Genomic DNA, 26,533 nt, shown 5'->3' with positions numbered 1-26,533 from the left:
TAGGAAATACTCAGCTATCCAGATTTTTACTGTTTCTTTCATCTAACAATTTTATTCATGTCCCTTTATTACACACAACTTTTTTTGCTTGCTGGTTGCATTCTTCATAAAGCTGGATGACAAATTTCCTGGCAAAATAAATTTCTCTCTCAGGGTCAACTTTTCCACAGGACTAATCATTCTGGTTGTCCTAAGTCATGTCCTCTTCAAGCCTAACCCAAAACATTATGAAGCTTCTAGGTGTACTGCTCCTATCCAATTAACAGGCTTTCTCTCACTGCACATAAACATACACCATTACCAATAATATCCCAAGTTTGTTATTCAAGTATTTCACAGTTTCAGAACTTCAAACTATTTCATATTTCAAAGGCAAAAAGCCCAGTTGCCTTTAAATTGAGTGTTGAATATGGTTGTTAAAAAAAAAAAAATCTTTAAAGTTGTTGATACACGCATTAAACAATTATTAGTAGTACACAATAAAGACAACTGTATTAACTGTTAGTAACAGTTACTGTAAACAGTTTGTAACACTTCAGCACATGGCAATCCAAAGTTGCATTTCTGCTTAAAACTTTTAATATTTATTACCAATTTAATGTAAAGGAAATGAAGCATTTTAGTACCTTACAACAGAAGTTTGAATCAACCACTGGGCTTTTTTTGCCTTTAAAAAAATAAACAACAATTTCACACTTCCAAAATAATATATTTAGGCCCAAATGTCAATCTAACTTTGATTTTCCATCGAATGAGTTCCAAATCAGAATGTCTTACTTGTATTAACAGCTGCCTAGACATCATCGTGTTTTCATTTGTCTTTTTAATTGAGAATTCTTTATCTGCCTTAGTTTTTTCTGAAGTGCTCTATTTTTGTAAGAAACATTCTAAACAAATAATGCAACTTCAGATGTTAAAGGTAACAAAGTATTCTAGTTAGTTTTCAAGAACATCCACTTGAGAAAAAGCACAATCATTTTAGTAAGATAACACAAAAATCTGTATACCTCCAACACCTGAATCTGTACCTCAAAATGAAATACACAAATTTCTTTTTTCACTTTTTCAGTAATCAAAAAGGCTTTGCAATGGATCATCTCATGCAGTTCATGAACCCCTCCTCCTAAAAATTATGACTTTGCTGTTAAGCTTAATCTATTGATTAATACCTCACAGCAAACAGCAATCTAAAACTTTTCAGAGGGCAATTTTATATAAAAAACAATGTGAGGCCACTACTAGTTTCAGAATTTAAGAAGAAATAAATTGCAAAGTGGTAATAGCATTCTCAATAGCCCTCAAAAGTCTCCTTAGAAATATTTCATCTAATATACATAATATTGTATCAGTAATAATAATCTCTTACCATTTTTTAAAAATAAAATCCTCAGAATAAAACATCAGAAAAGATATTCTGCTAAGCAGCCATACACAATTCCAATATTCAGACTTTCCATACACAATTCCAATATTCAACGATGCATACACAGAACTTATACAATACAGCTCCTACTTCCTCATTTAAAGGCTGGGACAGGTAGTCTATACTCAGGCTTTCAAAATATCAAAAGTGACAGAGGAAAAATACCTTCTTAACAACAGAAGCTAAAGGCAAAAGAATTAACGTGCTGTGGAGCTCTTCTGCAAAGTGACTAAAATGTAGGAAGCACTTATCTTTGTCATAAAAAGCCAGGCTTGTACTCTCAAATACAAGTTTCTACACAGTTATCCAGTGTAAATAATCCATTTTTTTACACACAGTCTAATACAGCAAATCTAGAACTTTTAAACTTTTATTGCACTAATATGTACAAAACCAGAATTATTATTTCTTATTTACAAACACTGCAATTTCACACAATTGTAGTACCTGCACAATTGTATACATATTAAAATTTCCTGAAAATATTTTTCCTCCGTACATCTCAATCTGTCTCTGGAGATTAGATCAGAAGAATGTTAGCTCACAAATAGATAAACAAAGCTTAAGGGCTGACAAAAATAACGGAAGTGAGAAGGGGCGTTAAGTCTGATGCTCTGTAATCAGTAAAGACAAATTTCTTTTTGCAAAGCCAAAAACGCAGCTGCTAGTTAGATAATTCAAATAAAAAAAATTAGTTAGAAAAGCTTGTTTCAAACCCAAGGTACTCACTGGAACTGAATGATAGGAGGACCTGTTATAGAGTTGAAGGAGGGTCTGAGTAAACTAATTGGAGATAAAAAATACAGAAATTAAAAAACTGAGGCTAAAAAAACCACCCAGCCTTTAGTACACAAGTGTCAGGACAGTGATTTTTTAATATCTCAAAGATCAAAACCAAGGTTCAGAAATTTTACTTTAGATGTTTGGTTTTGGTTCGGGTTTTTTTCATGGCTCTTAAGGTTCAGATAGCAAGAACTTCAAGGTTTTCAGCCTCTAACAGCTTTAAAAAAAAGGTCAGTGTTTTTTCTCCTCAATTAATCAAGCTCTACAATTCTTGTATATCACATAGTGTGTTTAATTCAGAGAGCAAGTCCATTAAAAAGAGGTGTTTGGGTTTGTCTTTTTTTAATGTAAGAGACTTATGTAGGCAATTGTAGTTCAGTATGCTTAGCAGTATCTCTGCCTGTAGCGCCTCTAGCATTTACTGATTACATCACAGAATATATCCGATTGTAGGTAGACTGTTTTTCTTCTGCAGAAAAGTTTGTGATCAAAAATGTCTTATTAAATAGAAAGAAGTAATACCTGCTGAACAAATACGCTGTTCAAATGACTGGCAAGTCTCCGTGCAAATTGCTCACGCAAGTCACTAAACCGCTGCTGTTGCTGTTTCACTGCATGAAGCATATCGTGCCCTACAAACAAAAAGGATTTAGAGAGTACAAAATACACAGTAATATACTGTATATGGGAACCAAAAGGGCCAGAGATCACAACTCCTTCAATCTACAGAACAAAATGTGAGACTAGTTGGAATGGCAGTTACAAATAAAGGTAGTACCATAATAAATTTTGCATATTAGACTGAATTCTAGCAAAAACATTACCTGGGCGAAGAGCTACATTCATACACTGAAGAAGGGCATCTGCTGCATTAGTGCAGGCCTCAATGCCTCGAGAAGACGTCAGATCTCCCTCCTGAAGGGCCTTTATATGACCTTTTGCCAAATCCATGTGATTCTACAAAATAATGGATAGTATTATCCATAAGCAGGCTAGTTTGCTATGCTGCTGAACCCAGAATAATAAATACAATTTTATCATTATAACTTACTGAAGTTAGTGCAGTAACAAAACAGAAAAACATGCACATTATTTTAAGTAACAATCTTGCTAAAAGAATTTTATACTTCAAGTGAACAACCATAGTAAACAGAATAAAAATGCTTACCACTAAGAACTCTATCTCCGACAGTAGTTTCACATTATTTGTGTTACTGAGATGGATTAGGTGGTTGCTTTCTGAAATTTGATCCATTTGCTCTTTTACACTCTGAAGCATTTCTTCATAACTGCTCAGCTTTAGCTCAATTTGGTCAACTTCCTTCAGAGCTTCATCCAGCAACTTCATCAAGATATTCACCTGTTTCTCTGAGGCCATAATGGACTGAATATTTGCCTGTAGAGAAAATAAAGCAACATTCTAAGAGACATTTTATATCTCAAAAGCATTCTGATATATCCTTCTGCCTTTAGTGCTGTCAAACAGTTTTCAAAACTTGTGAGGAAATCAACCAAACTGTAGTACTTCTCATTTAAGGTGTTACTGAACACAGCAGTTGACTGTTCCCCCTGCGTCTCATTAAGTTTTCCAAGTGACCTCTAGAACGATGGGTTGTTTAAAAAACAAAATAGCAAATAATGTAGCACTGTTACAGGCAGCCAAATACTGCAATGTCATTAGACTAAAGCAGTTTCCTAGTTACATTGATAGGACTATTTTAGGCATCCATGGACATGAATGTCTATTCTCACTCTCCATGCACCCCTGCCCTCAAGAAAGGCATATGCAGAATGTCTTCCTTTTTTCCTCTCAGCTCCTCATACAAAAGCCTGCAATTCGCCCCAGAAGGTATGGAACGCAAAAAGCAAAGGTTGAAAACCTCTACAATCTGGTAACAGACAGGATGTAGCTCAGCTTAGGAACAGAAACACATTTACATTTAAATATGCAGCAGAACACATTATTAATTTTCAAAGAATGCTACGTGGTCAGTATCAATGAGAACAGTTCATGCTGACACACTGTACATCAGAAGGAATGTTTACCCCATCTAGCACTTGTAGTTCTCTCGACAATTTTTCTGCAAAGGCTTCAGCATTAGAAATAGCATATTCACACCCTTCCATCATTATTTCAATATCCTGTTCCTCTCTTGCATTTAACTCCTGGTATTCATCCACAGCTTCTTCATCACCTCCTGTTACACTTTGATTCTCTCCGCTTGGAACAGATTCTTAGGTAGAGAAGGAAAGCAGAAAACATTATCAAGTCCAGAAAGTCACAAGCATGTAAGTCACATTTAAGAGTACTTACATATGTTTAACTACCTCTAAGTAAATTAATCCATTAAACAACTTCCCTAACAAGCACCTGTTACCTATGAACACTTTTTCAAGTCTCAGTCTTCCATGTGCTTCATTACAATTACCAGAAGTGATTCCCAACAAAGATGTTTTCCAAATTATGCCACACAAGCAAAATACAAATATCCACCTTCCTTTATTTCAAAGGACAAACCTAGTCTCAGTTTATTCACCTCTTACACTGGTAATCAGCATCAGCACACATTACAGTATTACGCTTGATTTGCTAGCGGAAGATCAGTAAAAGTCAGATTCTCTTTTTGGTAGACAGAGCGTACTGAAGTTGATTAAGATATATGTCACTGAATAAATAAACGTTATCTTGATGGTCAAGATGAGTTTCACAGCACAAAGGTAAGTATTGGGGTAAGTGAAAATGAAATACAATGTTTTCATTAACTATGATTTCCACAGCAGTGCTTACTTAATTTAACAAATCACTCAAAGGCTGACAAATGATTTAGAGAACATTAATACAGTCCAGCCAGAAAGTGTTTAGGACATTTCAGATAACTCTCTTATCTCTACCAACTCGATAAGCTATCCAAAGCCCTATTAAACAAAACAAAACTAAAAAAAGGACATATTATTTAAGAAAATTGCTTACAAAGCAAAAGAAAGGAAAAAGGTGTTACGCACCTTCTGCAACTTTAGGAAGTTCTGAAGAATTAAAAGGTATGGAAAAGCAGAGGAAAGGAAGCAAAGATTGTTAGCTAGACAAAGCACGAACCGTGTGTATATTTTTAAGTGGCAGTAAGTTTGAACGTTTAATATTGCATGAACTTGAAATGTTAGAGGTTGGTTTAAAACATCAAAATACAGAAATGTTACCCTTCCTGTTTCACATTTCTAATTCAAATTCTTCTGCACACGCCAGTCTAGTATTTAATACCAATAGTTTAACCACTTCTGACCAACTCAACAGGAGATACACTTACTCACTATAAAATTTTAACTATAACAATGATAATGTTACTGTAAAAATATTTCACACAGCGTAAGCAAACAAGATACAAAGCCTCCTCAGCAACCAACCAGTCACAAAAACTGTAACAGGGTCCAGCAGAATTTAACACATGCTTCACAGTTTAAAAACTAGAAACTCATTAGTCTCTGGAAAGCTACAGAAGCACCACTTTTTAATGCATTTTTCTAATTCAGGGAAATGAAAACAAGAACAAAAGCAGATTCGTTACATAATTAGACCTACTAGATCTTGGAGGTAGATTTTATTTTGTTCAAGAAACAGAATGTCTCAGAAATACAATAAGCTTATCAATTAATCACTGTTAATTAAGTATTTTGTCTTGGTTCTCAGTTTTCTAACAGAAAATCTGTTATATAGTCACCTTGCTCATCTGAAGACTTAATATAAAAGAATAAAATTCTATATGAAAACCCATCAGGATTAAGAATATTTCTTTTAGTATACCTGTTTTACATCAACAGTTATTAAACTTAATACTTCAAATACAGTTGTAGAAATTTACCTTCCAACAGCTGTGAACTAACATTAATAAAGTCAATTTTCTTTCTAAGATATCTCTGATTGAGTTTCCAGATACATGAAATGAAGGTGTTCTTTTCCACTGTGCTGCTTGCAACCCATTTGTATACTTTGTCAAAATGCAAGTCAAATTCAGGATTCTCCTGCAAAAGATGAGATATGTTACAGGCTCCACAAACAAATGATTTTCTGAGTAGCAGAGATTGTTCATGCATTAAATTATTGAGATGACGGAATAAAAATGAAATTACACATGCCAGCCTTAAAGAGACAGAAGCTCATACAGCAAAAGTGTGGTGCCCTGATGCACCGTAATAAAGGTGCTAAAATTGTGAACGTGAAAAAACAGAATCCAAGCTATGAAACAGTATTTTGTCAAGCCAGATAAGGCAACAATCACACAAAATACAGAGATCTGTAAGAGCGTCAACGAACATCTGACAGCACTGTCTGCCCTGAAACACTGTCCTCAAAATGATTAATGCCTTGTGTTAGCCTTCTGAAAATAAAAATGGTAGCTGGAGTTACCAACAAACACCATACACAACACAATTCAGGGAGACTTGAGAGAATAGGCGGGTGGAAAAAAATTATGAGTACTTTATATATTTTATAGGTATGATAGTGTTTGATAGGATTGAACAGGATAGAAAAAAATCATTTGTCCTTTTAATAGCAAAAAACTTCTATGTAAGTATTTTCAAATAGATTTACTGCCTATTGAGAATGTTATTTGGATAGCAATTGAATGAAGTACTTGCCTTTCTACAGTCACTTAGGAACTCAGTATGGACTGGAACTCGTAATTGCCAGTTTTAAAGATGATAGTACAAGCATTTTTCAAGGTCCAGCCTCCTTTTGATGAAAAATGTTATTGCCTCAGATATATGTTAAATTCTTACTCATATATAGCTTGTAAATACTATTACTGTTACTTCCTATATAGTCACTACTACCTGTAGAAGCAGGCAGCACAAGAAACTGCACATGATGGGAATTTTTTCTTTATCTCATATTGATAAATATAATTACTAAATTAATAAATATAATTTATAAATAAACAGTATAGTCACATAAAACTTGACTTGTCTCACAACTAGTGCAGGAAAGGCCTTGTGTCAAAAGAGTTGCATAGGATCATATGTGAAAGCAAACCATGATGAACCTATCAACTTTAATTCTTACATCATTAGATATGAGAGAGTTTGGCATTCAACATTTGGTTTCTGAAAGAACATTTAAAAATCTTTCAATAGAGTGGTATATATTACAGTATATTTCTGTAAATGATTATTCAATTTTGTTTTGCAAGAAAAAGCCCTGAAATACAGAGTAATTTTAATTTTAATTTTAAGAATCAATACTCCAACATGGTATTTAGGAACAGTGAGGAAAATCTAAAATCTAGCCAACAAGTGGATATGTGGATAACCGAAATAACAAACCTACATGGGAGGGGAAAAACAAAGGGTTTTAAACTTTGTAGTTTTCTGCACTAATCTTCCAAATCATGAGTTACTGGAATATAAAAGCAGATATCATAGCATGAAGGATTTTCACCTCTGCCTGCTTGAACATCTTTAGTTTACAAACAAAAGATGAATTTAAGTGGTCAAAAATAGGTTGTTCTTGTTGTTCTGTGGAAAAGTCCACCACCTCAGGACTGTACCCTTCCCAAGAAATGGCCAATGTCAGGATTTAGAGCAGAGATTGTAAGAGCTCACCCTCCAGCTTACATACTGCTCATTAAGAACGCTTCAAGTGTCCTGGCTAAAAACATTACATGGAGCTGAACATCGTTAGTAAGATAGCAGTAGATTTTCTTAATGGCAACTAAGCCTGGAATAAAAATTTACTTACCACTTGAAACAAACAAAGCACAAGCTCTCTATAGTCACTGGGAGATCACTACAACTAAGAGGGCAGATATTCAGACTGTTGCAATTCAAGCATATCTAGACTAGTCTTATTCAAATTACCAGGGTTATATTCTTGGAAAGGCTGAAAGAAAATGCAGGCCTAAGCAGCACAGGAATGTATCATCACAATTTCTAATGAACTCCTAAGTAACATTAACTGTAACCAAATTGGATGTTATGTTCTGAGCAGAGCACTAAATAAAAAAAAAAAAAAAGGTGCACATACTTTAACAGCATCTTTGGCATCAACAACAGCAAGGTCTCGTAGTGCCCACGCAGTCTGCCTTTTGTAGAAATCTCCCTTGTCAGATTTTTTCACTTTTACCACGTTTACTTGCACTGGTCGTTCCGTTGTCACTATTAAGTGAAGTAAGAGAATAATTTCAAAACACACATATTTCTTTAACGTCTGTTTCTGCTGTGCTTCAATTTCTGAAATCCCCCTCCCTTCTGCAGGGGAGATTTCATAATATTTATTTGATGAAAAGAGACCCTTTGAAACATTTCCATCCACAATATCCACAACTCAGTTTAAGCCTCAGTCAAGCAGGTATGCATCTCTTTACAGCTTGTGATGTAATGAACCCAATTTACAGCCATTTTTTGATACAGTAGATCTTGGACCGTGACCACGTAACTGACAAAGCAAAGACATAATTGGAGATTACAGTCAGAATAAAAACATTATCAGAGATTTCTGAATCAGAAAAATATTCTAGCAAGCTCATTTATTGACAGATTAACTCACAGAACCTAATTTTTAAGAGATATAATGTAATTAACATACACTTAAAGGAATATTAGAACTCAGTTCAGTTACTCTGCCTTTCCGGAGCCCTCTACCTTGGATTCTAACCAGTACTCTTTATTGCATTTTATTTATGTTTATCAAGCTAAATGACTAGTAAATCCCCTTTTAAGTACTACATAAAGCCTGTTTCAAAATAAAGATGTTTGATTCCTTCATTTCAAATTACAATGAGATCTGTGAATAAAAGTTCAGGGGATTGTTTCTTTTTTAGTAGAAACAATAATGAAAGTACAAGCTACAACTGATCTTCCCCATTAGGAATGGAAAGCACCCGTTTTATACAGGTCAAGAAAAAGCACTGCAAATAAAGCTAAGACAAATGCAACTGAATAAAAACCAAAGGTGAACACAAGAAATACAGTGTGGTATTCCTATGTACCTGTGGCACACAAAAAGCAGTTTCTCTTCTTTTTGCCCGCTTTGCACACATTCACAATGCTCAACAAGCGTTCGTCATTGGGAGTGAAAATATCCCTCTGTAGAGCGTGCTTGATTGCAGTCATTTTCTCTCAGCTGAAAGATTTTAGGGAGTCATAATACACTCAAGCACATTTAACAGACACACACAAAAAAGTAAGCAGTCATATACTTATAGTGATTACAGTTTTTTAAAATTAAATTTTACAGGTAACTAGACAAGCATGACTTACACAGAAGAACAGCCCACTTCAGGTAAAACTTACTATCTTACTTCAATTAGACATCTGTAATTTATGAACACTCAGATGACCCTTCAGCTTAATTTAATGGAGAACAAAAAGCTTCTTTGTAGTAAAGGGGAATGCAAGACATTAACAAAAACCAAACCAACAAAAAAACTCCCTCACCAGTTAGTCGAATTTTAGAATGGACATGAATGTCATGGATCCAACAAAAATATAGAAGAAGACAGGTGAACCCAAAAATCTAATATGATAGATCATGTGAAACTAAAGTCACTGCAGAGATGATCTTAATTTAAAAATCCTGAATCCTTCAAATATACCTAAAATCTTCACTTAAATGTTCAGGACTCTTTCACCAAGGTTATACTCTGAGCAGACCAAATTGAAAATAATGCCCCATTTAGCAGAAGAAAAAAAGTCTCTCTGTCCCCCTACTTTGCAGGAAGATTTCTAGAATATATTCTGGATGCGGCATCTCTTAACAGTCAGTCAATCAACCACTCCAATGGCACAATTTCAAGTCTAACAAATTATTACTTTTGAGTCTTGGTGAGCCACACATCCTAATTCTCTTCTGGTAGACAAAAATCATTCTGAATCATTCTGCTTCCTCACATCCTCCTCCCTTGGTATCACAAGAGAAATTCTAAATTTTAAATCCCATGTTATGGCATTCCCTGATGTCAACGATGCAGTCATACACTACAGCAGACCATTAGGTTGCATAAATGAGGTTCATCTGTTGTCATTAACAACAAAAGTACTTTCCTAACAACACCCAGAAGTTTGATTTCTAGTTTTTCTCCTCAGTGACAATAGTTTTCAGGTGATTTGTGGAAGGCAGAGAAAGACCAAAGGCAAAGAAGGAAGAAAAACACTGTGGGGTGGAGTGGATTTGTTCACAGGTTTCCTCATTCAAGTGATTCACCTCTGGAGCAGCAGCAGCCAGCAGAAGGAGAAACTAAAGGGTGAGAAGAAGGGGCTGTAAGGGAAGAAAGCTGTTCAGATTTGTGGGATGCATTATCAACTGGTTTGTTTAAAAATGTTCACTGAGAGTTAGGAATTCTTTTGTCAACGTCTTTAAGTAAGTAACACGCTTGAAGGAAAGCATTTGTACTTCTACCACGTTCATTTACAATAAAGAATTTGTAGTGGTAAAGTAAGAGCAACAATAAATTAACCTTGCACCAAACAAAAACAAAATCCCAAGGAAGTCATAACATTCTGAAAAGAGACTTCCATGACAGATTTCAGTATAGTCAATGGGTTCCTCAGCAAAGCATGGTCTAGTCCCCATTGGACTCTAGAAATCCAGGGAGGAGGGGATGTAGATGGGGATGGGAAAAGACCATCCAATACTCAAACTTGTAGAATTCAATCACAAAACAAATCCAAAACCCCCACCAAAGCCCCTGAAAATTAAGGAATTAGCAATATTCACTTGATTCAGAACAGTTCCTTACACTATACAGAGATTCTACGAAGTCTGAAGAGAGCAACACTTAGACATCATTTCAGTGTTTTCATTTAAATACAGAAGCTCCAACTTGTTCCTTAAAATTCTACAGTGCATTAAAAATATGATTAATGCACACCACATGCTATGCTGCCAGATGCCAAGACAATATATGGAGTTAAATTTTAGGTTAGCTTGTTGTCTTAGAGATGCCTGCATTGCTTTCTCTGATAAATACACTGCAAAGACAAAATCTTAGGCACTGTGATAGTTTTCAAGATAGTAACTCAAGGGTTTTGGGAACACAAGGGTCAGCATGCCAAGGCAGAATCAGTACTGTCAAGTGCACAGAGCTCAGGGCATCCAAACAAACGCTGTTCATAGGACACCCCTATGGCTGTGTAACAGTCCATAGCTGCTAACAATTTGCCTCCTCTTTCATCAAATGCTGGGCCCATCTTTTGTTTCCCAAATTGTATCAGGTTGTCATTCATGTTACTCTTCAGCAGGTGCACAGGATGAACACACAATCTGCTGCATTTCAGAAATTTTCTTTCCTTCCTGATTTAGGATTTTATTTCCTGCTCTAAGTCATGATCATACTGCTGCAAATTGCAAACTCTCCCATTTCAGTGCTGACACAAGTTGTCCAGGTTATGCAGTATACACCTTTCCCATCAAACAAACATGATAAACCCAAGATCAAAGACAGGCTCTAACATACACTCCAACTTGTTACAAACTCAGCCCCCTTAGTCACAACCACCAACACCTTCGCAACGTGCCAGGACCATGCAAGTCTTAACCTTTCCACACTTGAATCCTGCTGCCTCAAAGGAACAAAGAATTTAGCCCAAGGAGCCGGAGATAAATCTCCTTCCTCAGAAAAATGCTTCAGGAGAGCGGAGACCACACCAGACTCAAATAAAGCCCTTTAGGCATTGCTGCATTTTTCCCCTGTAATGTTCCAGACAAAGGCTACGCGAAATCTGTCAGGCACATCCCATCCCATCACAGGCGTGGCCTGTTCGGGAAACAGACAGGCCAGGCAGGGCACAGCGATGTGTAAGGCTACTTACTGAGCACTGCGGGGCCCTCCTAAAGGCGCAAACAGGAAAACACGCTACGGCTGCATCCTGCCGGGCCACAGCGGAACGCGAGAGCGCAGCCCAAGGGAGTCACTCACAACACCAATTGTTTAACAGGAGAACTCAGAAGAGCTACCTGCAGCGGCGGCCAGCCCAGGGCCCGTCCGGCACCGCCTCACACCTGCGAGTCCCGCACACGGGCACGACCCGCTCCCGCCGCCGCCCCGCCCCGCCCCGACGAGCCGGCCCGCGGAGCACCACGGCAGGCCCCCACACGCGGCGGGGGAGGCGGTGGAGGGCGCCGGGACAGGGAGGCGAAGGGCCGGGAAGCGAAGGAAGGGCCGGTCCGGCAGCGCCGCTTCCGCCCACGTGACGGTGGCGGCTGGGCGGCGCGGCAGCGCCCCCTGGCGGAGGAGGGGTGGGGTGCGGGGGGATCTGGGAAGTTCAAACAGGGATGTCCGTCCGTGTCTGCCTGCCCGGTGTGATTCCATCTGGGCCAGGGATGTCCGTCCGTGTCTGCCTGCCCGGTGTGATTCCATCTGGGCCAGGGATGCCCGTCCGTGTCTGACTGCGCGGTGTGATTCCATCCGGGCGGGACTAATGCAACTTCATAGAATCATCGAGGCTGGAAGAGCCCTTCAAGATCAACCAGCCCAACCATCCACCCATCACTGCCACTGCCACCCCAAACCACTAACCTGTAAACCCAGAGCCAGAAGCCTCTTAAACACCTCCAGGGATAGTGCCTCCACCACCTCCCTGGGCAACCTATCCCAATGCCTGACCGCCATAACAGTGACAATTTTTTTTCTGATATCTACTCTGAATCTACCATCTCAGCTTAAGGCCATTTCCTCTGGTCCATCTCAGTGCAGGCACGGCAGAAGAGACCAGCCCCCACCTCATCACAAACTCCTTTCAGGTACTTGTGGATGGAGAGTGATGAAGTTCCCTCTAAGCCTCCTTTTCTGTAGACTAAATAAACCCATTCCCTCACCTGTTCCTCATAAGACTTGTCTTCCACACCCTTTGCAAACCTTGTTGCTTTTCTCTGACCATGCTCCAGTGCTTTAATGTTTTTGTTACAGTGAGACACCCAGAACCAAACACCAAGGTGTGGCCTCGCCAGTGCCCAATGCAGGGGGATGATCACTGTCCTAGAGCATGGTGCTAATAACACCAGGGTTGTGAGTTTGATATACATATAAGCCATTCACTTAGGGGTAAGACTTAGTGATCTTTGTGGATCCCTCTCAACTCAGATTCTGTGATTAAATACGACTGACCAATTAAGTCTTGATGAATGTACTTTTATTTTCCTACTTACTTAACGACATACTCTATAATTTTATAGTATACCATTTATAAGGGCTAAGGTTAAAATAGAAGTTACAGCTCGGCAATTTTTCATTTCGGCCACAAAATGTAACTGTCTCTGGCTAGATATACGACGACTGGACAGGCAGCCATAAGATATTGGACAAGGTTTCATAAAGCTGTTATTAGGCAGAACTCTCTAGTTTCCTGTCTCTAGTTAATTATGCGAGAAGTAAAAAGAAACTGCACCAAAATGCGGTTTCTAATGCTAAAATCTGTTTACAAATTAAAACTGACACAAGATAATCTTCCAGGATGCACAGTACCATCCTCTCCCCTCCTACTTAAGCTTCCCACAGATGCTCTTTAGAAAGGGCCTTTGATCTTCCGGTACTGGCTTTAAGACAAAATATTCTTAAATTGCATATTTAAAATTACATAATACAATCCCTTGCTTTACTAGAAAAATATTTATATGCTGAAAGTGGCTGAACCTATTGGGAAATAGGTAGATGACAGGGAAAGCGGTATGGTCTTGCATTAGAAAGAGGTGTGTTACTATAGGTAAGACCCTGAAACACAAAGGAGAAGAAGAATGAGAAATAACCCAGAAGACACAGTCCAGAATAGGCTCCCTGCTCTGTTTCACTTCCAAAATTATTTTTAAAATTCTGCATTAATCTGTATTTGCCTAATTTAAGATGTAGGGAATAATTAGTTATCCATGAAAGATAAACACACAAGAGAAGAGTACTTCTGCTTTAAATTAATAAAATTAAATAAATTCTTTTGTCATAGATTTTCCCATATTCTTAATTCTGACGTTGGTTAAAGAGTTTTAAAAAATACATAGAGGAAAAACCATGATCTGTCTTTATGACAGCTTCTGTACTCTTTTTGCCTCTTTTGTGATGCTTATGATCACTCTTCTTCATTTTCAGGCTGCCACACATTTTCTTTTCTCTGGAACAGATATAGCAATTCCCATCTTCTGAAGAAAATCAGCATTATACCCACAAACTCAAGTATTAATTCACTCCATCATCTAGCTGAAACCTTCTATAAGAATGCAACAGATGTATTTATTCACCAGAGTTTGTTCCTATTCAAGTTCGGAAAAGTCTTCCAAGAGAACTAGATAAACCTCTCATATAGCATTTCAAACTACATTCTACTTATTCAAGGTCAGGAAATGTGATGTAGGAAATAACTCTGCATTAACTGAACTATTTAGCCTGTCAGGTCTTTTCCATTTATAACTTAGCATATTCTCTCTGTCCTGTGGTACAGCTATGCTATACTCACCACAAAGTGACAGTATCCAGCACCTCAAGACAGACTTTTCATATTATGACCAGGCAGTTATACACTGTCTTGGTTGTTTAAATCTTAGAAAGAACTGTGTAAAAGTAAGAATTCCCTAGATTAGATTCACAGAGATCTTTTAAAGTATTTTTCCTTATAATGGTAACTGAAATAACTGACATGGACAATGTATCTTTTTTAACTTAACTTTAGTTTAGTCTGATTGCCTAGTGAAGAATGTCTGAAATACTATGCTATCAGACAGAAGAAATGCCAGATAGATTTTAATTGCATATTATTTCACATAAAATGCAGGTTTATTTGTCTTCTAATATAGGCAATTTACTGTTTGTACAGGAAAGAATAAAAATATATAAACAACCAAAGAAACTGTGGCTGAACATTATAGTAATTTTTTAGCTATCATCAGTTTCTAACATGATACAGACAATTACTGGGTCAAGAATTCTCTATATGTGTACTTTATTTCAAAAGAGTGATCTGAAGTGCTCATTTTTAGAGGTTCTATGTCTTTATTACAATTATGAGATGAATGATGGAAGCTTTTCCATTCAGAAAACATTTCCTTGTGCCTATTAAGCAAAGAATTTGTAAACATTACAGAAAACATTGTGATGTCAACAATTAATACATGGTTCAAACAAGACAATGTATAATGGACAGCAGTAGCATAAATTATACTTGCTACTGAAGATGGTTTTGTGGAACCTGGATGTTGGGCAGATACTTCTTGTAGCTAATAATCAAATGTCACAACACACATACTGGCAGTGGATTATCCCAAAGACATTCTCAAAATTCTCAAATTTCACAAACAATTACTATAAATAAAATCCTTCTCTTTAACAGTAGGTAGGTGGCAAATTTAGGACTTAAGTTCTTACAAGTTCCAGAGGATGTTACCCACATAAACTGCCCTCACAACTGTCATGATGTATATAATTACTAAGATTTGTGTTAGAATGCATTTAATTTGCAATATGTGCCTAGAATAAATATATAACTTCAGAAGATTAGCTAATCAAAGGTATGGCCTTTCCTATAAACACACAATAGGATGACATTTTAAAAGTAGAAAGCTGTACATTTTACAGTTTTTCAAATATATTCTCAATTATTGGATGTTATTTCAATATTGAATCCAAAGTACATTTACACAAATGTTTTCAAAGCTGGGAGTTCATGTGAAAGACAACAGCAAAGTACAAGTTACAGTACCCTTGTGTGACTATCCATTTGTACAGATGGCAGGTGCTGAGAGGGGATATCAACCAGCCTGTGATTTCCTAGCAGCTGTCATCAGTCAGCTTTAGGTCCACATCTGGTTTAGTCCACAGCTGGCCTTCCTGTACTCTCTTGGCTGCCAAAACAGAAAATAATTTTCTCCTGCAGGATGTTCTGACCAGAAGCTTCTCCGAATCACCTTCTGGGTTGGCATTCCTTTATTGATTATGGGATGAACAGCCAACTAGCATTGCTGACTGACACCAAGCAGCATCACTGTGCTTCTTACTGTTAACATTGTTCCCCTTCAGCTCCTGCTTCAATACAGCTTCAATTCATCCTCTGTTTCTACTGTGATATACTACTGTCACAAGTCCAGCTGTTACTTTTTATGAGATGTTCCAAACATTCAAGTAGACTCCACCCCGTGGTAAATGTAACTCTAAATACCAATATGCCTTTAAGTAGTGCACTGAATGCTAACATTAGCTAAAAACTGGTGAAAATAACTCTCATAATTCTATGAATTTTGAAAAGTCCATCACTTGCCTACAAAGTAAGTGTAGTAGGCAATAACTATCATTTACTCAGTATTTTGTTATGTCTTGGTCCAGAAGTAGAGACACAAACAATTTCTGTTCCTTAACCATGCCTGTTTATAAGCGCTGAAGTGCAAGAAAGGAGACCTCAATGATACAAAAGTTCTGAAAGGTGTGACAAATAAAGCAATGCTGCTTAAGAACATTTATTTTCTGAGACAGTACCACAAATGTGAAGGCCAAAGGGCGCACTAAATGTTCTATGAGAAAAATAATATAGCTGCATAGATGAAAAGTTGGTCCCATGGTACCTAAATGCTATACTCCAATTCATCAGGATGAGGGTTGGATTCTTATATGGATATAGGTATGATCTCTTTAATGGAGTTCTGCATTTCAACACATTTGAAAATGGAAATGTGCATCATTCTCATACAGAACCCAATTGGTTGCTTTCTTTTTTCTACTTCCAGGATATAAATTAACTGTTTATGCTCTTAATGTTGTAAAATGATTTCAGCTATTAATGAAAGATAATCTATACCTCCATGAATATATGAACAAATGCTGAACTCTACTTACAAAAGCAGTCACTAGTGACCATGAGAATTACTGGTTCTACACCGTGAGTCTCATGTATTTGTAAGCATTTGCTAGAGAGAGGCACCCCCCAATATATATAAATGAACAGTCAATTGTTTATGTAAACAGTATGCTCCATTTTTTACTTACATGTAAACTTAAAAAGCAGATACTGCATATCACTTACTATATTTTGATCAGATGGTTTATGAAATGCTGGTCAGTGAAAGTCAACCAGTCACCTTGATGTTAGAAAATGCATCTTTAGGACAAAGGACACAGGGAGAAACATAAAAGATTGAAAGCATAGAAGCATATCCTCATAACTACTAAGCAATCCCTATTGCTGGATGACCAGATGGAATCATCATTTAGGTAGGTGTCATCAAAGTTCACAATCTTCAAGTCCTTCTTAAGGTACATTGCATTCAGGTTGCTTAGCGTTCGAGCAAAGGTATATTTGGATGCACAACTATATGCTTCCATACTGTAGACCTTGTGGAAGTGCATATCAAAATATGGATTATCCTAAAAAAAAAAAAAAAGGAATAAAATTGAGAGAGAGTGAAATTATTACATGCGTTACAGTGTTAAAATGGCAATCTGTTGTTCCCTGCCCAGCTACCCATTTTTTCTCTGATGGGCTCTAAAGAACTTTGCATATTTCTGCTATTTATCTTAAGTGGTCTTTTAAACCTTTAAAAAGTAGTAGCATATAATGGAAATTTTTGAAAGTAAAACTTTCAAAGTTTACTCAACCAATATGCTGCACTTTATTGAGATTATACAATCTTGTTTTGAAATGAACCAATTTGTCATGTTGCCTAAAACATACTATATGAAAAGCACTTGCCTTGGATTATAACTATGTATGTCTGTCAGAAAAACAATACTGATTGCCCCTTTCTGCCTTAATTTTCTATCTTTGTGCTTTCTGGTTCTTTGGCACAATTAATCTTAGCAGCAGCTAAATTCAATGGATATGAATACCCATTATGAACATTTATAGCAGTGTTAATCACCCTGTAATTAAGAGTTTGAGGTTCATTTAGGCTTTCCTTTAATCAAAAATGAGACAGATTTTGATCATCCCGGTTGAGAAAGGTTGGATCATTTCTGAACAATATTTTATCACAACACTTCAGAAATAAAGGTTAAATTAATGCAGCAAGTGATAAGGAAATCCTCTGGCTGCCTTTGGCTGTGGAGAGGACAGGAACATTTTCACTTGTATGGTATTTTACACATTGACTTTGTCACACAGAGACATTCAAATGAGGGGGTCACAGTCTCCACAGAAATATTTAACAAAATTTTGTTTTCAAATACATGTCAAAACCTATGGGATTAACTGCAGTTTACACTGGAAGCTGCAGGTGGGGAACTTTTATTGCCCTTTATAACAAACAAATTAGAAAACCACCAGCTTCTGCCTCAGGTCTCAACCAGAGGGATGAAGATGATTACAATAAACACAAAAATCTCTCCTTCCTCTTCTGCAACAGTGAAAATGTGATGTGGAGCCTCTCACATGCAATAAAACAAGAATTCCTTGGTAACATAACTTTATTTTTCAGATAATGCATTTTAATACTCTTATCCTAAATTGCAACACAAGAAAATTATACTCTATGTATTTAATAGTACATAACACTTACAGTATCTGCTTCTTTTCCATCAATCATCTCCAGATCTTTCAAAAACCACTTTTCAACTATTTCATATTTCTCCTCTTGATTCACTCTCCAGTGTTTCACCATACAGATTTCTACTTCTTTACTCGTAGTCACTGCAAGGAAAAAAAATAGTTTAGATATGCAGGCAAGTACTTACCCAAAGTTCCGATAACAGAAGACTTAATCAACATGCATTTTAGACAATAACTTTAAATCGTGACAGGCAGGGCTGTATAGGCTTATACTGACTTAATAGTTTTATTTTGCCCAGGTAGTAGGAATAGCACCATGTTTTCACTCTATGAAACTTGTCACCCTCTAGTAGATCTAGGATTTAGTCTTGTCTGTTCAAAAGCCTTTCATGTGAATTCACCTGGCAGTGCAATGAAAGTGTAGTTCTGGCACTGGATCTGCACTTATGGTTTGAGAGGCAGTCTTTTTGGGGTCCTACAGTCAGAAAACTGCAAAACTTCTATTAAGGCTCTGTATTTACATGACTTGTGCTATATTTCCCATTCTGTAGAGGAAGTTCTCTTATGTAGCAACTACTTTTTCAAAGCAAAACTCTTATTTCTCTATATAATTTGTAAGTAGGCCAATTTTCTTAAAGCTTCAAGTTGTCCAGTGCTAACTTTATATAAATTACTGTTTTCCAGCTTAGGCAGGAAATTAGATTAAGAAGAACATAAAGACACTCAGTGCAATAACTACCATTATTAATTGATTACACTGAGTGCTGTGTAGGAGACTGGATTTCTGTACCACACAATGATGAGTGTGAAAAGCACCAGAGCCTGAACAGTCTCCTGCACATCCAGCTGCTGGTGGCTGCAGGGCAGGACACATCCCCAAGCCATCTCGCAGCCTAAGTTTAGGGTGAGGTGTCATCTATGTCTGGCAGGAACATTTCGACACCACAGCACAAGGCTAGAAACATAGGAGCAAAATTCTTTTATTTCTAAACACTACCTGAATTTTTGAAAACCCATTTTGAAACTTGACTAGTTTTATCTTACTCTTGTTAAAACTTCTCTTGCTTCTCACCTGCTTGTAAGAAAATGGTTATTAAATAAAGACAAACAAAGGATGTATGTTGGAGATATGCCTTCTTTCTATGGAAAAGAAAAACAGTGGAAAATATATAAATTGATTTTAATTTCTCTCAGCCTATAGCTTCCCTGCCTGGGAAATACAAATCAGTGTTGACTTTTTTTTTCTAGTCCTATCAAGCAGAGTTGCTTGATGATTTTTAATTAAAAAAAAAAAAAAAACAAAACACAAAAAGGCCAAAAACAACCGAAAGATCACCACTGTTATCTTCTATGGATGAGTTAAAATCATTTTCATTTGCAAGCAAATCTAGTAGATTAATCTTAGGAAGTTCTCTTCATGCTTTCAGTTTCTCCTTCCTTTTTTTTTTTTTTTTGTTGGAAATACATTGTCTTCCTCAGACTTAAAACAAAAGGAAACAAGCCCAGGCCCAAAAGCCCCCCAGTCCTGTCAAAAACACAAAGGGATGTCCTGATGGACCCCAGGTCCCCCACATTGCTACTATCCTATGACATAAGGACAGAGCACAGGAATACTGAAACCAGGAGTATGTCCTGCCCAGTGGTGAAACTTGGGTGGAATAGTTCCAATTAAAAATAAATAAATAAATTTTCTTTTCCTATATTTTACATATTGCTTGTTCTTGCACTCAGTTAAAAGAGTCAAAGAAAAAAAAATATAGAACATGAGCTCAGATCTACCATGTCATTCTATTAAGTTCTAAAAGCTTTTCTTGAGGAGGGCACAGCTATGGCAATGCCTCCATAGAGCACAAACTGTTTCTTAAAGTCTTCCATGGACCTTTTTCAGAGTCTCTGTTGGACAATACAAAGCTATTCCTACCATTCTTTCTCGGGCATACCAATACTGGGTTGTGAAAACCCCTGAATGTGGTTGCATTTCAGCCTTATGTTCTTCCAGGGTTTATGAAGCCTTCAGTGAAAGCATACTATTACTTTCATGCAAGAACTGGGACTTGCTGTTGTGAAAAGAAAGGGGAATAATGTTGGCAGAAAAATGAGATTGTTCAGTTACCCATACCAGGATTTTGTTGTAATACAGATTTCAAAAGGCATAGACCTCTGAAGTTTTGCCTATAGCTTGACTGTTTGGCTTTGTTGTTGGTTTGTTGGGATTTTTTGTTATGATAATTTGAAATGAACAGGAATACACAGAGGTTGCATTGCAGGCATAAGATTTTAAGATAATGTGTTTTGCTCCTACAGAATCACAGTGGAATACAGTGGCTGCTGGCAGCCAGATGCAACCCATTTTTCAGAGTCAGATTTCCACTCTACTCACCACTTACTTGACTGTGTCTGAATATAATAAGAGACTTTAATATTGAATACTGGAGAGATCCCACTCTTAATACTCTACATAAATTTTCCTTCATGTCTTTAAAGACTTCCAGTCAGTTAATCTGATTAGAGGCTTTCTTTAATGGCTTGTTCTCTTCTACCTTAAACTGAAATTTTTAGTAAAGGTTTTAAAAGTTGCATAATGTTATTTCTCCTCTTCGGATGTTTCAGAACAGTGACCTATTTAGATCTACCACATGCAGCTAACCATACTTCTGCTGGATTATGAGTAAGGTTGGTATTTCTGTAGGTTTAGAAGCTCTATGATATTCAGGAATTCATTTCTTAAAACTATTTTTACAGTTCTAAAATACAAAGCATATTTTACCAACATTATGGGAGTACAGGGAACACAGATTGCTCAGTATTTCTGATAATCTGTAAGACAACTCATATATTCTAAGGGCATCAGATGTTTAGAAAGACAATGATCACAGAATACTGGATACTAACCCAATCTACGTCTCAAGCACACAGATTATTTCTACCTGTTACATATTTTGAACTTGGAAGAGGAAACAGATCGGAAGAATCATTCACTTCAACCTAAACACTTATTCAAAACCAGAAATGCTGTCATCTGTATCTTCTAGTGTTCTGAAATAATAATTAAAAAAACCACTCAAACAAACAAAAAAACCTCCAACAAACCAGTTTGTCTGAAACCTTGTTCTAAAACCTCTATAAAACGGATTCCCTTGAAATAAAATGTAGGAAGTAGCCAGATAATTACCACTCACACCAATCTTGTTTTACTCACAATTTGTCCTAATTGCTAACTCTAATGTGTATTTACTTAAACCACAAGTCTAGTTTGTTGTTCCTGATGTAATTGGGACAATATGTAGAACATCAGACCAAGTTGGGGGATAGTGCAAAAGCTTTTAAAATGACAAATGTTTCCTGCAATGTTAATGCATTGTTACGCTTTCCTACGGCAAACCCGATTAGAACCGTAGTAAGGGTCTGGTCTTTTCAGCGCAGATCAGACGCTCACAGCACTGCCACGGCCCGAGCACTGCCACCAGTTTGTCCTGCAAGCATCACGTATCTCCGCTGGTGTCAAACCTCGAGCCCGTGTGAATCAGAAATCGGAGCAAACGCCGTCCCGGGCTTGCTGGCGATGCGGGGGCAGCGAGCTGGGCTCTGTGCCCGGCTGGGGAGCGGCGGGGCGGGACGCGGTGGCGGCCCGGGTGGCTCTGCCCGCTGCCCGCTCCGTCCCGGCGGGCGCTCCCGCTCCCGCTCCCGCTCCCTCTCCCGCTCCCTCTCCCGCCCCGGTACGTGCACTCCGCATCCCCACGCAGCCACCCGCGCCCGCCTCCCCTCGCAGCCCCACTCGCGCCCGGCGGCCGCCCCCGCACCTGCGGCGCACAGGTAGTAGCGCTGGGCACCCGCGCCCTCCACCTCGATGAACTCGTGCAGCCTCTGCCGCCGGGGGCCGAACAGCCTCTTGGCCAGGTCCTCCTTCACCAGCGAGGACATGGCACCCGCGGAGCCGCTCAGCGGCGGGCGCTGCGCCCCCGCGCCCCGCGGCGCTGCCAGGCGGGGGCTGCGCCCCGGCCGCGGGGGGCCGCGGGGCGCGGGGGGACCATGGCCGGCACCGACCCTGCCCGGGCCCCGCTCTCTCACGGACAACTCCCCGCCCCGCCGGGACACCCCCCTTAACGCCCCAGCCGTCGGCGCCGGGGGAGGCCGGGCCGCGGATCAACCCGCCCCGCGCCCGCCCTCCCTCCGTGTGCCAGCGGGACGCTCCCATCGGACTGGAGCAGGACTGGCTGCGCGGCCTCGACGGTGTCACAGTGAGGTCCAGGCAGAGGTGCCGTCGGGGCTCCCGCCCAGTCTGTCCCCCGGCCGTGGGGAGGAGGAGAGAACGAGAGAGGAAGGGTCGCAAAAGCAATCACGCTAAAGGCAGTTTACCGAAAAAGAGAATTCTCAATTAGCGCATTTTTTTTTATCAGTGGATGAAAGAGTTGATGGAATTTATAAAGGAATTAGATAGATAAATTTATAAAGGAATATTAGTTTATAAAGGAATTAGATAGATTAAATAGCTTTATGAGTATTAATAGTGTAAAGGGGAAAATTACCTTATGCCTTATATACTCCTTATAAGCAGAAAGTGAATTCACCTCCAGAGGAGTCGTCAGAGGGCAGGTGCAAAATTGGCACCATCCCCAGAATGTTTACATATGTGAGGGCCCTTTCACATCAGGCATGAGTATATTTGCAGAAATTTTGGTTGTTCCTGCCACTCTGCAGGTGTGTGAGTAAAGTTCCTGGAGGTAGGTGCTCTTTCAGTTTCAGTATCCATGGTAGCCTGTGTTAGAGTTTTCCTTTTGGACTCATTTCTTGCTGCTTCTAGAAGCTGGATGTTCTCTTCTAATTCTTGTCCTCAAGGTTAGTATGTGTGAATACCTTATGGAGTTTCTCATGGTCTCAATGCAACTTAGAAAGGAATCTAGCCTTAGAATGAAACTGAGAGCTAAAGTAAGATAAGGTTTAAAATCTGAGGATTTAGAAAAAAATTTACAATAGTAGAATTATTTAGTGACATAGGTCTATGTGGTGCTTTGATGATGTGAAACAAAATGGAATTCAGGTAAAATGATGTTGATGGACAATTATCTCTGCTATAGATACTAAGCATATTGGGTTGACAAGTGGGAAAGGGATAGAAAAGAAACTAAAAGTTTTTGGGTTATTCTGCTCTCTTTTGGTCCCATGTGTTTGGAAACACAGTTGTGATTCCTAGATATATAGGTTAATCTTCATCTCTGATTTGGAAGAGTAAAGTTACTGTAAGGTTCGGGGGTTTACATATTTTATGAGTATGGGGCTTAAGAACAGATTTAATCTCTTACCTTCAGAGGCTTGTTTTAGGAAAACAGCACAATGCTCACTTCCAAATCAAGACAACAGCGTATGAGGAAAATGCCTTGTTTTGGAGACCTTCCACTGGATAGCTGAGACACAGAGATATCCAGATGCCTGCCTACAACTTTGATGACCTGGTGTGAGAAACTGGATTATTATATTAATTATTGGCTCAGACAAATTCAAGTGTGTGTGTGGGGGGGAGATGGGACAGGTCAAATTTCACAAAGGTAGAATGGTGCCCTGCTCCATATCCCAGCGCCTTGGAGCCTCCTTGGGCAGCCCAGAGCAGCTGTCAGTCACTGGACACTGGGAGTACTGCCCCACACCACAGCCCCTGGAGCCCCTAACCCAGCCTCAGAGTGGCCAGTGGGCCAGAAGTCTCACCTGGGATGGAGAGGGGGGCTGGCCACAGGGGGCAAAAGCAAATAAAACCAACACCATGAGGTGTCCACATTGTCACGACCCGACTGTCTGGACAAGTGGAAGCTGGAATTGCATGGGACTCCAGGCAGTAGCTATAATGTCCCTTTTTTCTCTCTGTTTCTTTATTTCTTCTTCTTCTCCTAATCTCCTTTCTTGATATTTGGTTAACTTAAAGCTGAATGGGTTGGATTTTGCTAAGTTGTGTGGGTTAGCTTGTGCTAAGTGCAATGCTTTATTTTGGTTGAATGTTGCCCTTTAAACTTTTTACTAACTTCCCTTACTTTTAAAGTTTTCCAGTAAAAGTGTATTATTGGACCTCCTGAGAAATGTGTGCAGTGTTTTCTGCTGTGCATTCTTTCAAGATATAAAAAGAACTGACGGCTCTTTTAATAAATCTGACAGGCAGGTTTTTGGAGCCTTGTATATTTTTAACATAAAACCCCTTTGATAAGCCTGTAGTGCGAGCCTGATGTTTTATACCTGGCCACGCCTTGAGCACAGGACTGGTGTACAAAATGACTTGTAGTTCATGGTCACTCTTGTTCTGCCAGGCATTGGCAGAACTGTCAAGGTTCATGCCCTCAGTTCGTCACCACCAGTGTTAATAGTACCATGGCTGGAGGTTTCAGTGTTCATGCTCGGTGCCAGAGTACTCATTAGAAGCTGATTATGACTCAGCCAATCTGTAGCTTATGTTGCATCTCAGATGCTTGAATTTTTTTTTTTAGTTGTGAAGCAAGAAAATTACAGACAAAAATACCCTCAGAAAAATACCTTCAACTCTGGAAGAATTTTCAATCAGTCTTGCCCTCTTAAAATCAGTTTATACCCAGGTGGTACTGGAGAAAGTGCCTAGATGGCAATGAGGCATCACTGCTATCATGGAAGTGATGGAGCTGAGACAAAAGTGGTGCATAGATCTGTTCTCTCTTGAGTCAGATTTTAATTTTTCACAGTTTGATCAAACTGTGAGTCATTCTCCCTCAGTTTTCATGAGACTGTTTTGTGGTTTGATATATTAATACTCCTAGACTTCAACTTTTTTCTTTTTGGATATTCAGAAAGCCATGACTTCATTTAGGTGAGGCTTTAGGGCTGAGTAGCTGCTGTCTGAGCAGTACCAATGAATATTTGGCTGTGCCTCTATCTCCTACTTTCTCCTGTCCATGCCTACTTAGATTTCCCTTTGTGCAAAGAATGTTGCCTGCATAGTGACTTGAGCGTCTGTTGTACATGCTGGATAAGTGTTCAAATTGTATTTTAAAGATTATTATAGAGATTAAATTACTTTGCAATGTTCTTTATTGCATTCTTAAAGGATACATTAACCAACCTATCTGAGTAAATAGGTAGAAAATGATAATTTTTATGTAGAATGTTTTAATAGGAAATTGAAAAATTTGTAATTCATTGTTGCTCGATTCTTTTGATTCTTTATTCACCTATCCTCTATTACAACATATAACAACACTTTATTCACCTATACTCTATTACAACGTATTTCAGATCCACCTTAGTTACAATAGTGTGAGCCGAAATCCCAACAGTCTGAAGGGCAAGAGTTGGGTAGTAATTTACCCAGCCAGCAAGGATACACTAACCCTGGACTGGGATCAACTTCTCATTCTGGCACCCAATATCTCTACCAGTCATCCTTACCTCAACTAATCCCACCCATGAATGTGAATCATATAGACATAAACCAGAACAAACTAAACTCATTGTTACCAGGACCACAAACAACTTTACATCCAGATTTAACTGGGATTTACTCTTAGCTGTCCACATAGATGAATTGTAGATGATTGTGAAAGCTACATAACCCCTAACCTAGGCTCACAGGGAAGGGAGACTAAAGGTCTGCAACATGAAGTAGCCATCAGGGGAGTGTCTTGGACCTTTCTGCTAAATATTAATTACTTCTACTGCTTTTTTTGGCCCTGTCTTTACCCTGAAAATTTTTCCAATGTCCAAATACAGTTTTCTTTACTGTACCCAGGACATTAACAGATTTAGTAGCAGGTCCTAAAAGGATTAATCTATTTAATCTTTATTGTTTCTCAGTCACACTGTTGTGGTAAAAATCAATTCACCAACTTTAGGAACTGTGTTTATGGTGAGTCCCTATGCTCTTCTGGGTCT

The 26,533-nt window shown here is 38.5% G+C and overlaps 2 protein-coding genes across 11 annotated transcripts in view; both read right to left on the bottom strand.

Annotated features, from left to right (window-relative positions):
* EXOC1 (exocyst complex component 1) overlaps positions 1-12,327 on the bottom strand; it is a 28,345-nt gene extending 16,018 nt beyond the window's left edge. For 2 of the 10 annotated variants that reach the window (XM_050338861.1, XM_050338864.1), the window contains exons 1-10: positions 12,153-12,327; positions 10,401-10,454; positions 9,187-9,320; positions 8,223-8,353; positions 6,061-6,220; positions 4,253-4,440; positions 3,375-3,602; positions 3,031-3,163; positions 2,729-2,838; positions 2,153-2,206 (exon numbers count right to left, since the gene is read on the bottom strand). In XM_050338861.1, coding sequence (XP_050194818.1) covers positions 2,153-2,206; positions 2,729-2,838; positions 3,031-3,163; positions 3,375-3,602; positions 4,253-4,440; positions 6,061-6,220; positions 8,223-8,353; positions 9,187-9,310 — 1,128 coding nt within the window. In that variant the 5' untranslated portion in view covers positions 9,311-9,320; positions 10,401-10,454; positions 12,153-12,327. Of the gene's footprint in view, positions 1-2,152; positions 2,207-2,728; positions 2,839-3,030; positions 3,164-3,374; positions 3,603-4,252; positions 4,441-5,209; positions 5,231-6,060; positions 6,221-8,222; positions 8,354-9,186; positions 9,321-10,400; positions 10,455-12,007; positions 12,027-12,152 lie in introns of those variants that run through there. The other 8 variants (XM_050338863.1, XM_050338866.1, XM_050338865.1 and 5 more) reach the window with 6 other exon arrangements.
* A 2,821-nt stretch (positions 12,328-15,148) lies between these two features.
* Positions 15,149-22,573, bottom strand: EXOC1L (exocyst complex component 1 like). The gene is made up of 3 exons (XM_050338885.1): positions 22,453-22,573; positions 18,663-18,793; positions 15,149-17,532 (listed from the first exon to the last, which is right to left on the bottom strand). Exons 1-3 carry the CDS (start codon positions 22,571-22,573, stop codon positions 17,269-17,271), a joined length of 516 nt encoding a protein of 171 aa, XP_050194842.1. The 3' UTR covers positions 15,149-17,268.
* Positions 22,574-26,533: the final 3,960 nt, after the last annotated feature.

Source organism: Myiozetetes cayanensis, unplaced genomic scaffold, assembly GCF_022539395.1.
Source record: "Myiozetetes cayanensis isolate MyiCay16 unplaced genomic scaffold, myiCay2020 scf7, whole genome shotgun sequence".
NCBI lineage: Eukaryota > Metazoa > Chordata > Aves > Passeriformes > Tyrannidae > Myiozetetes > Myiozetetes cayanensis.
Note: the sequence above shows the minus strand (reverse complement) of the source record. Positions and strands in the feature narration are given on the sequence as shown.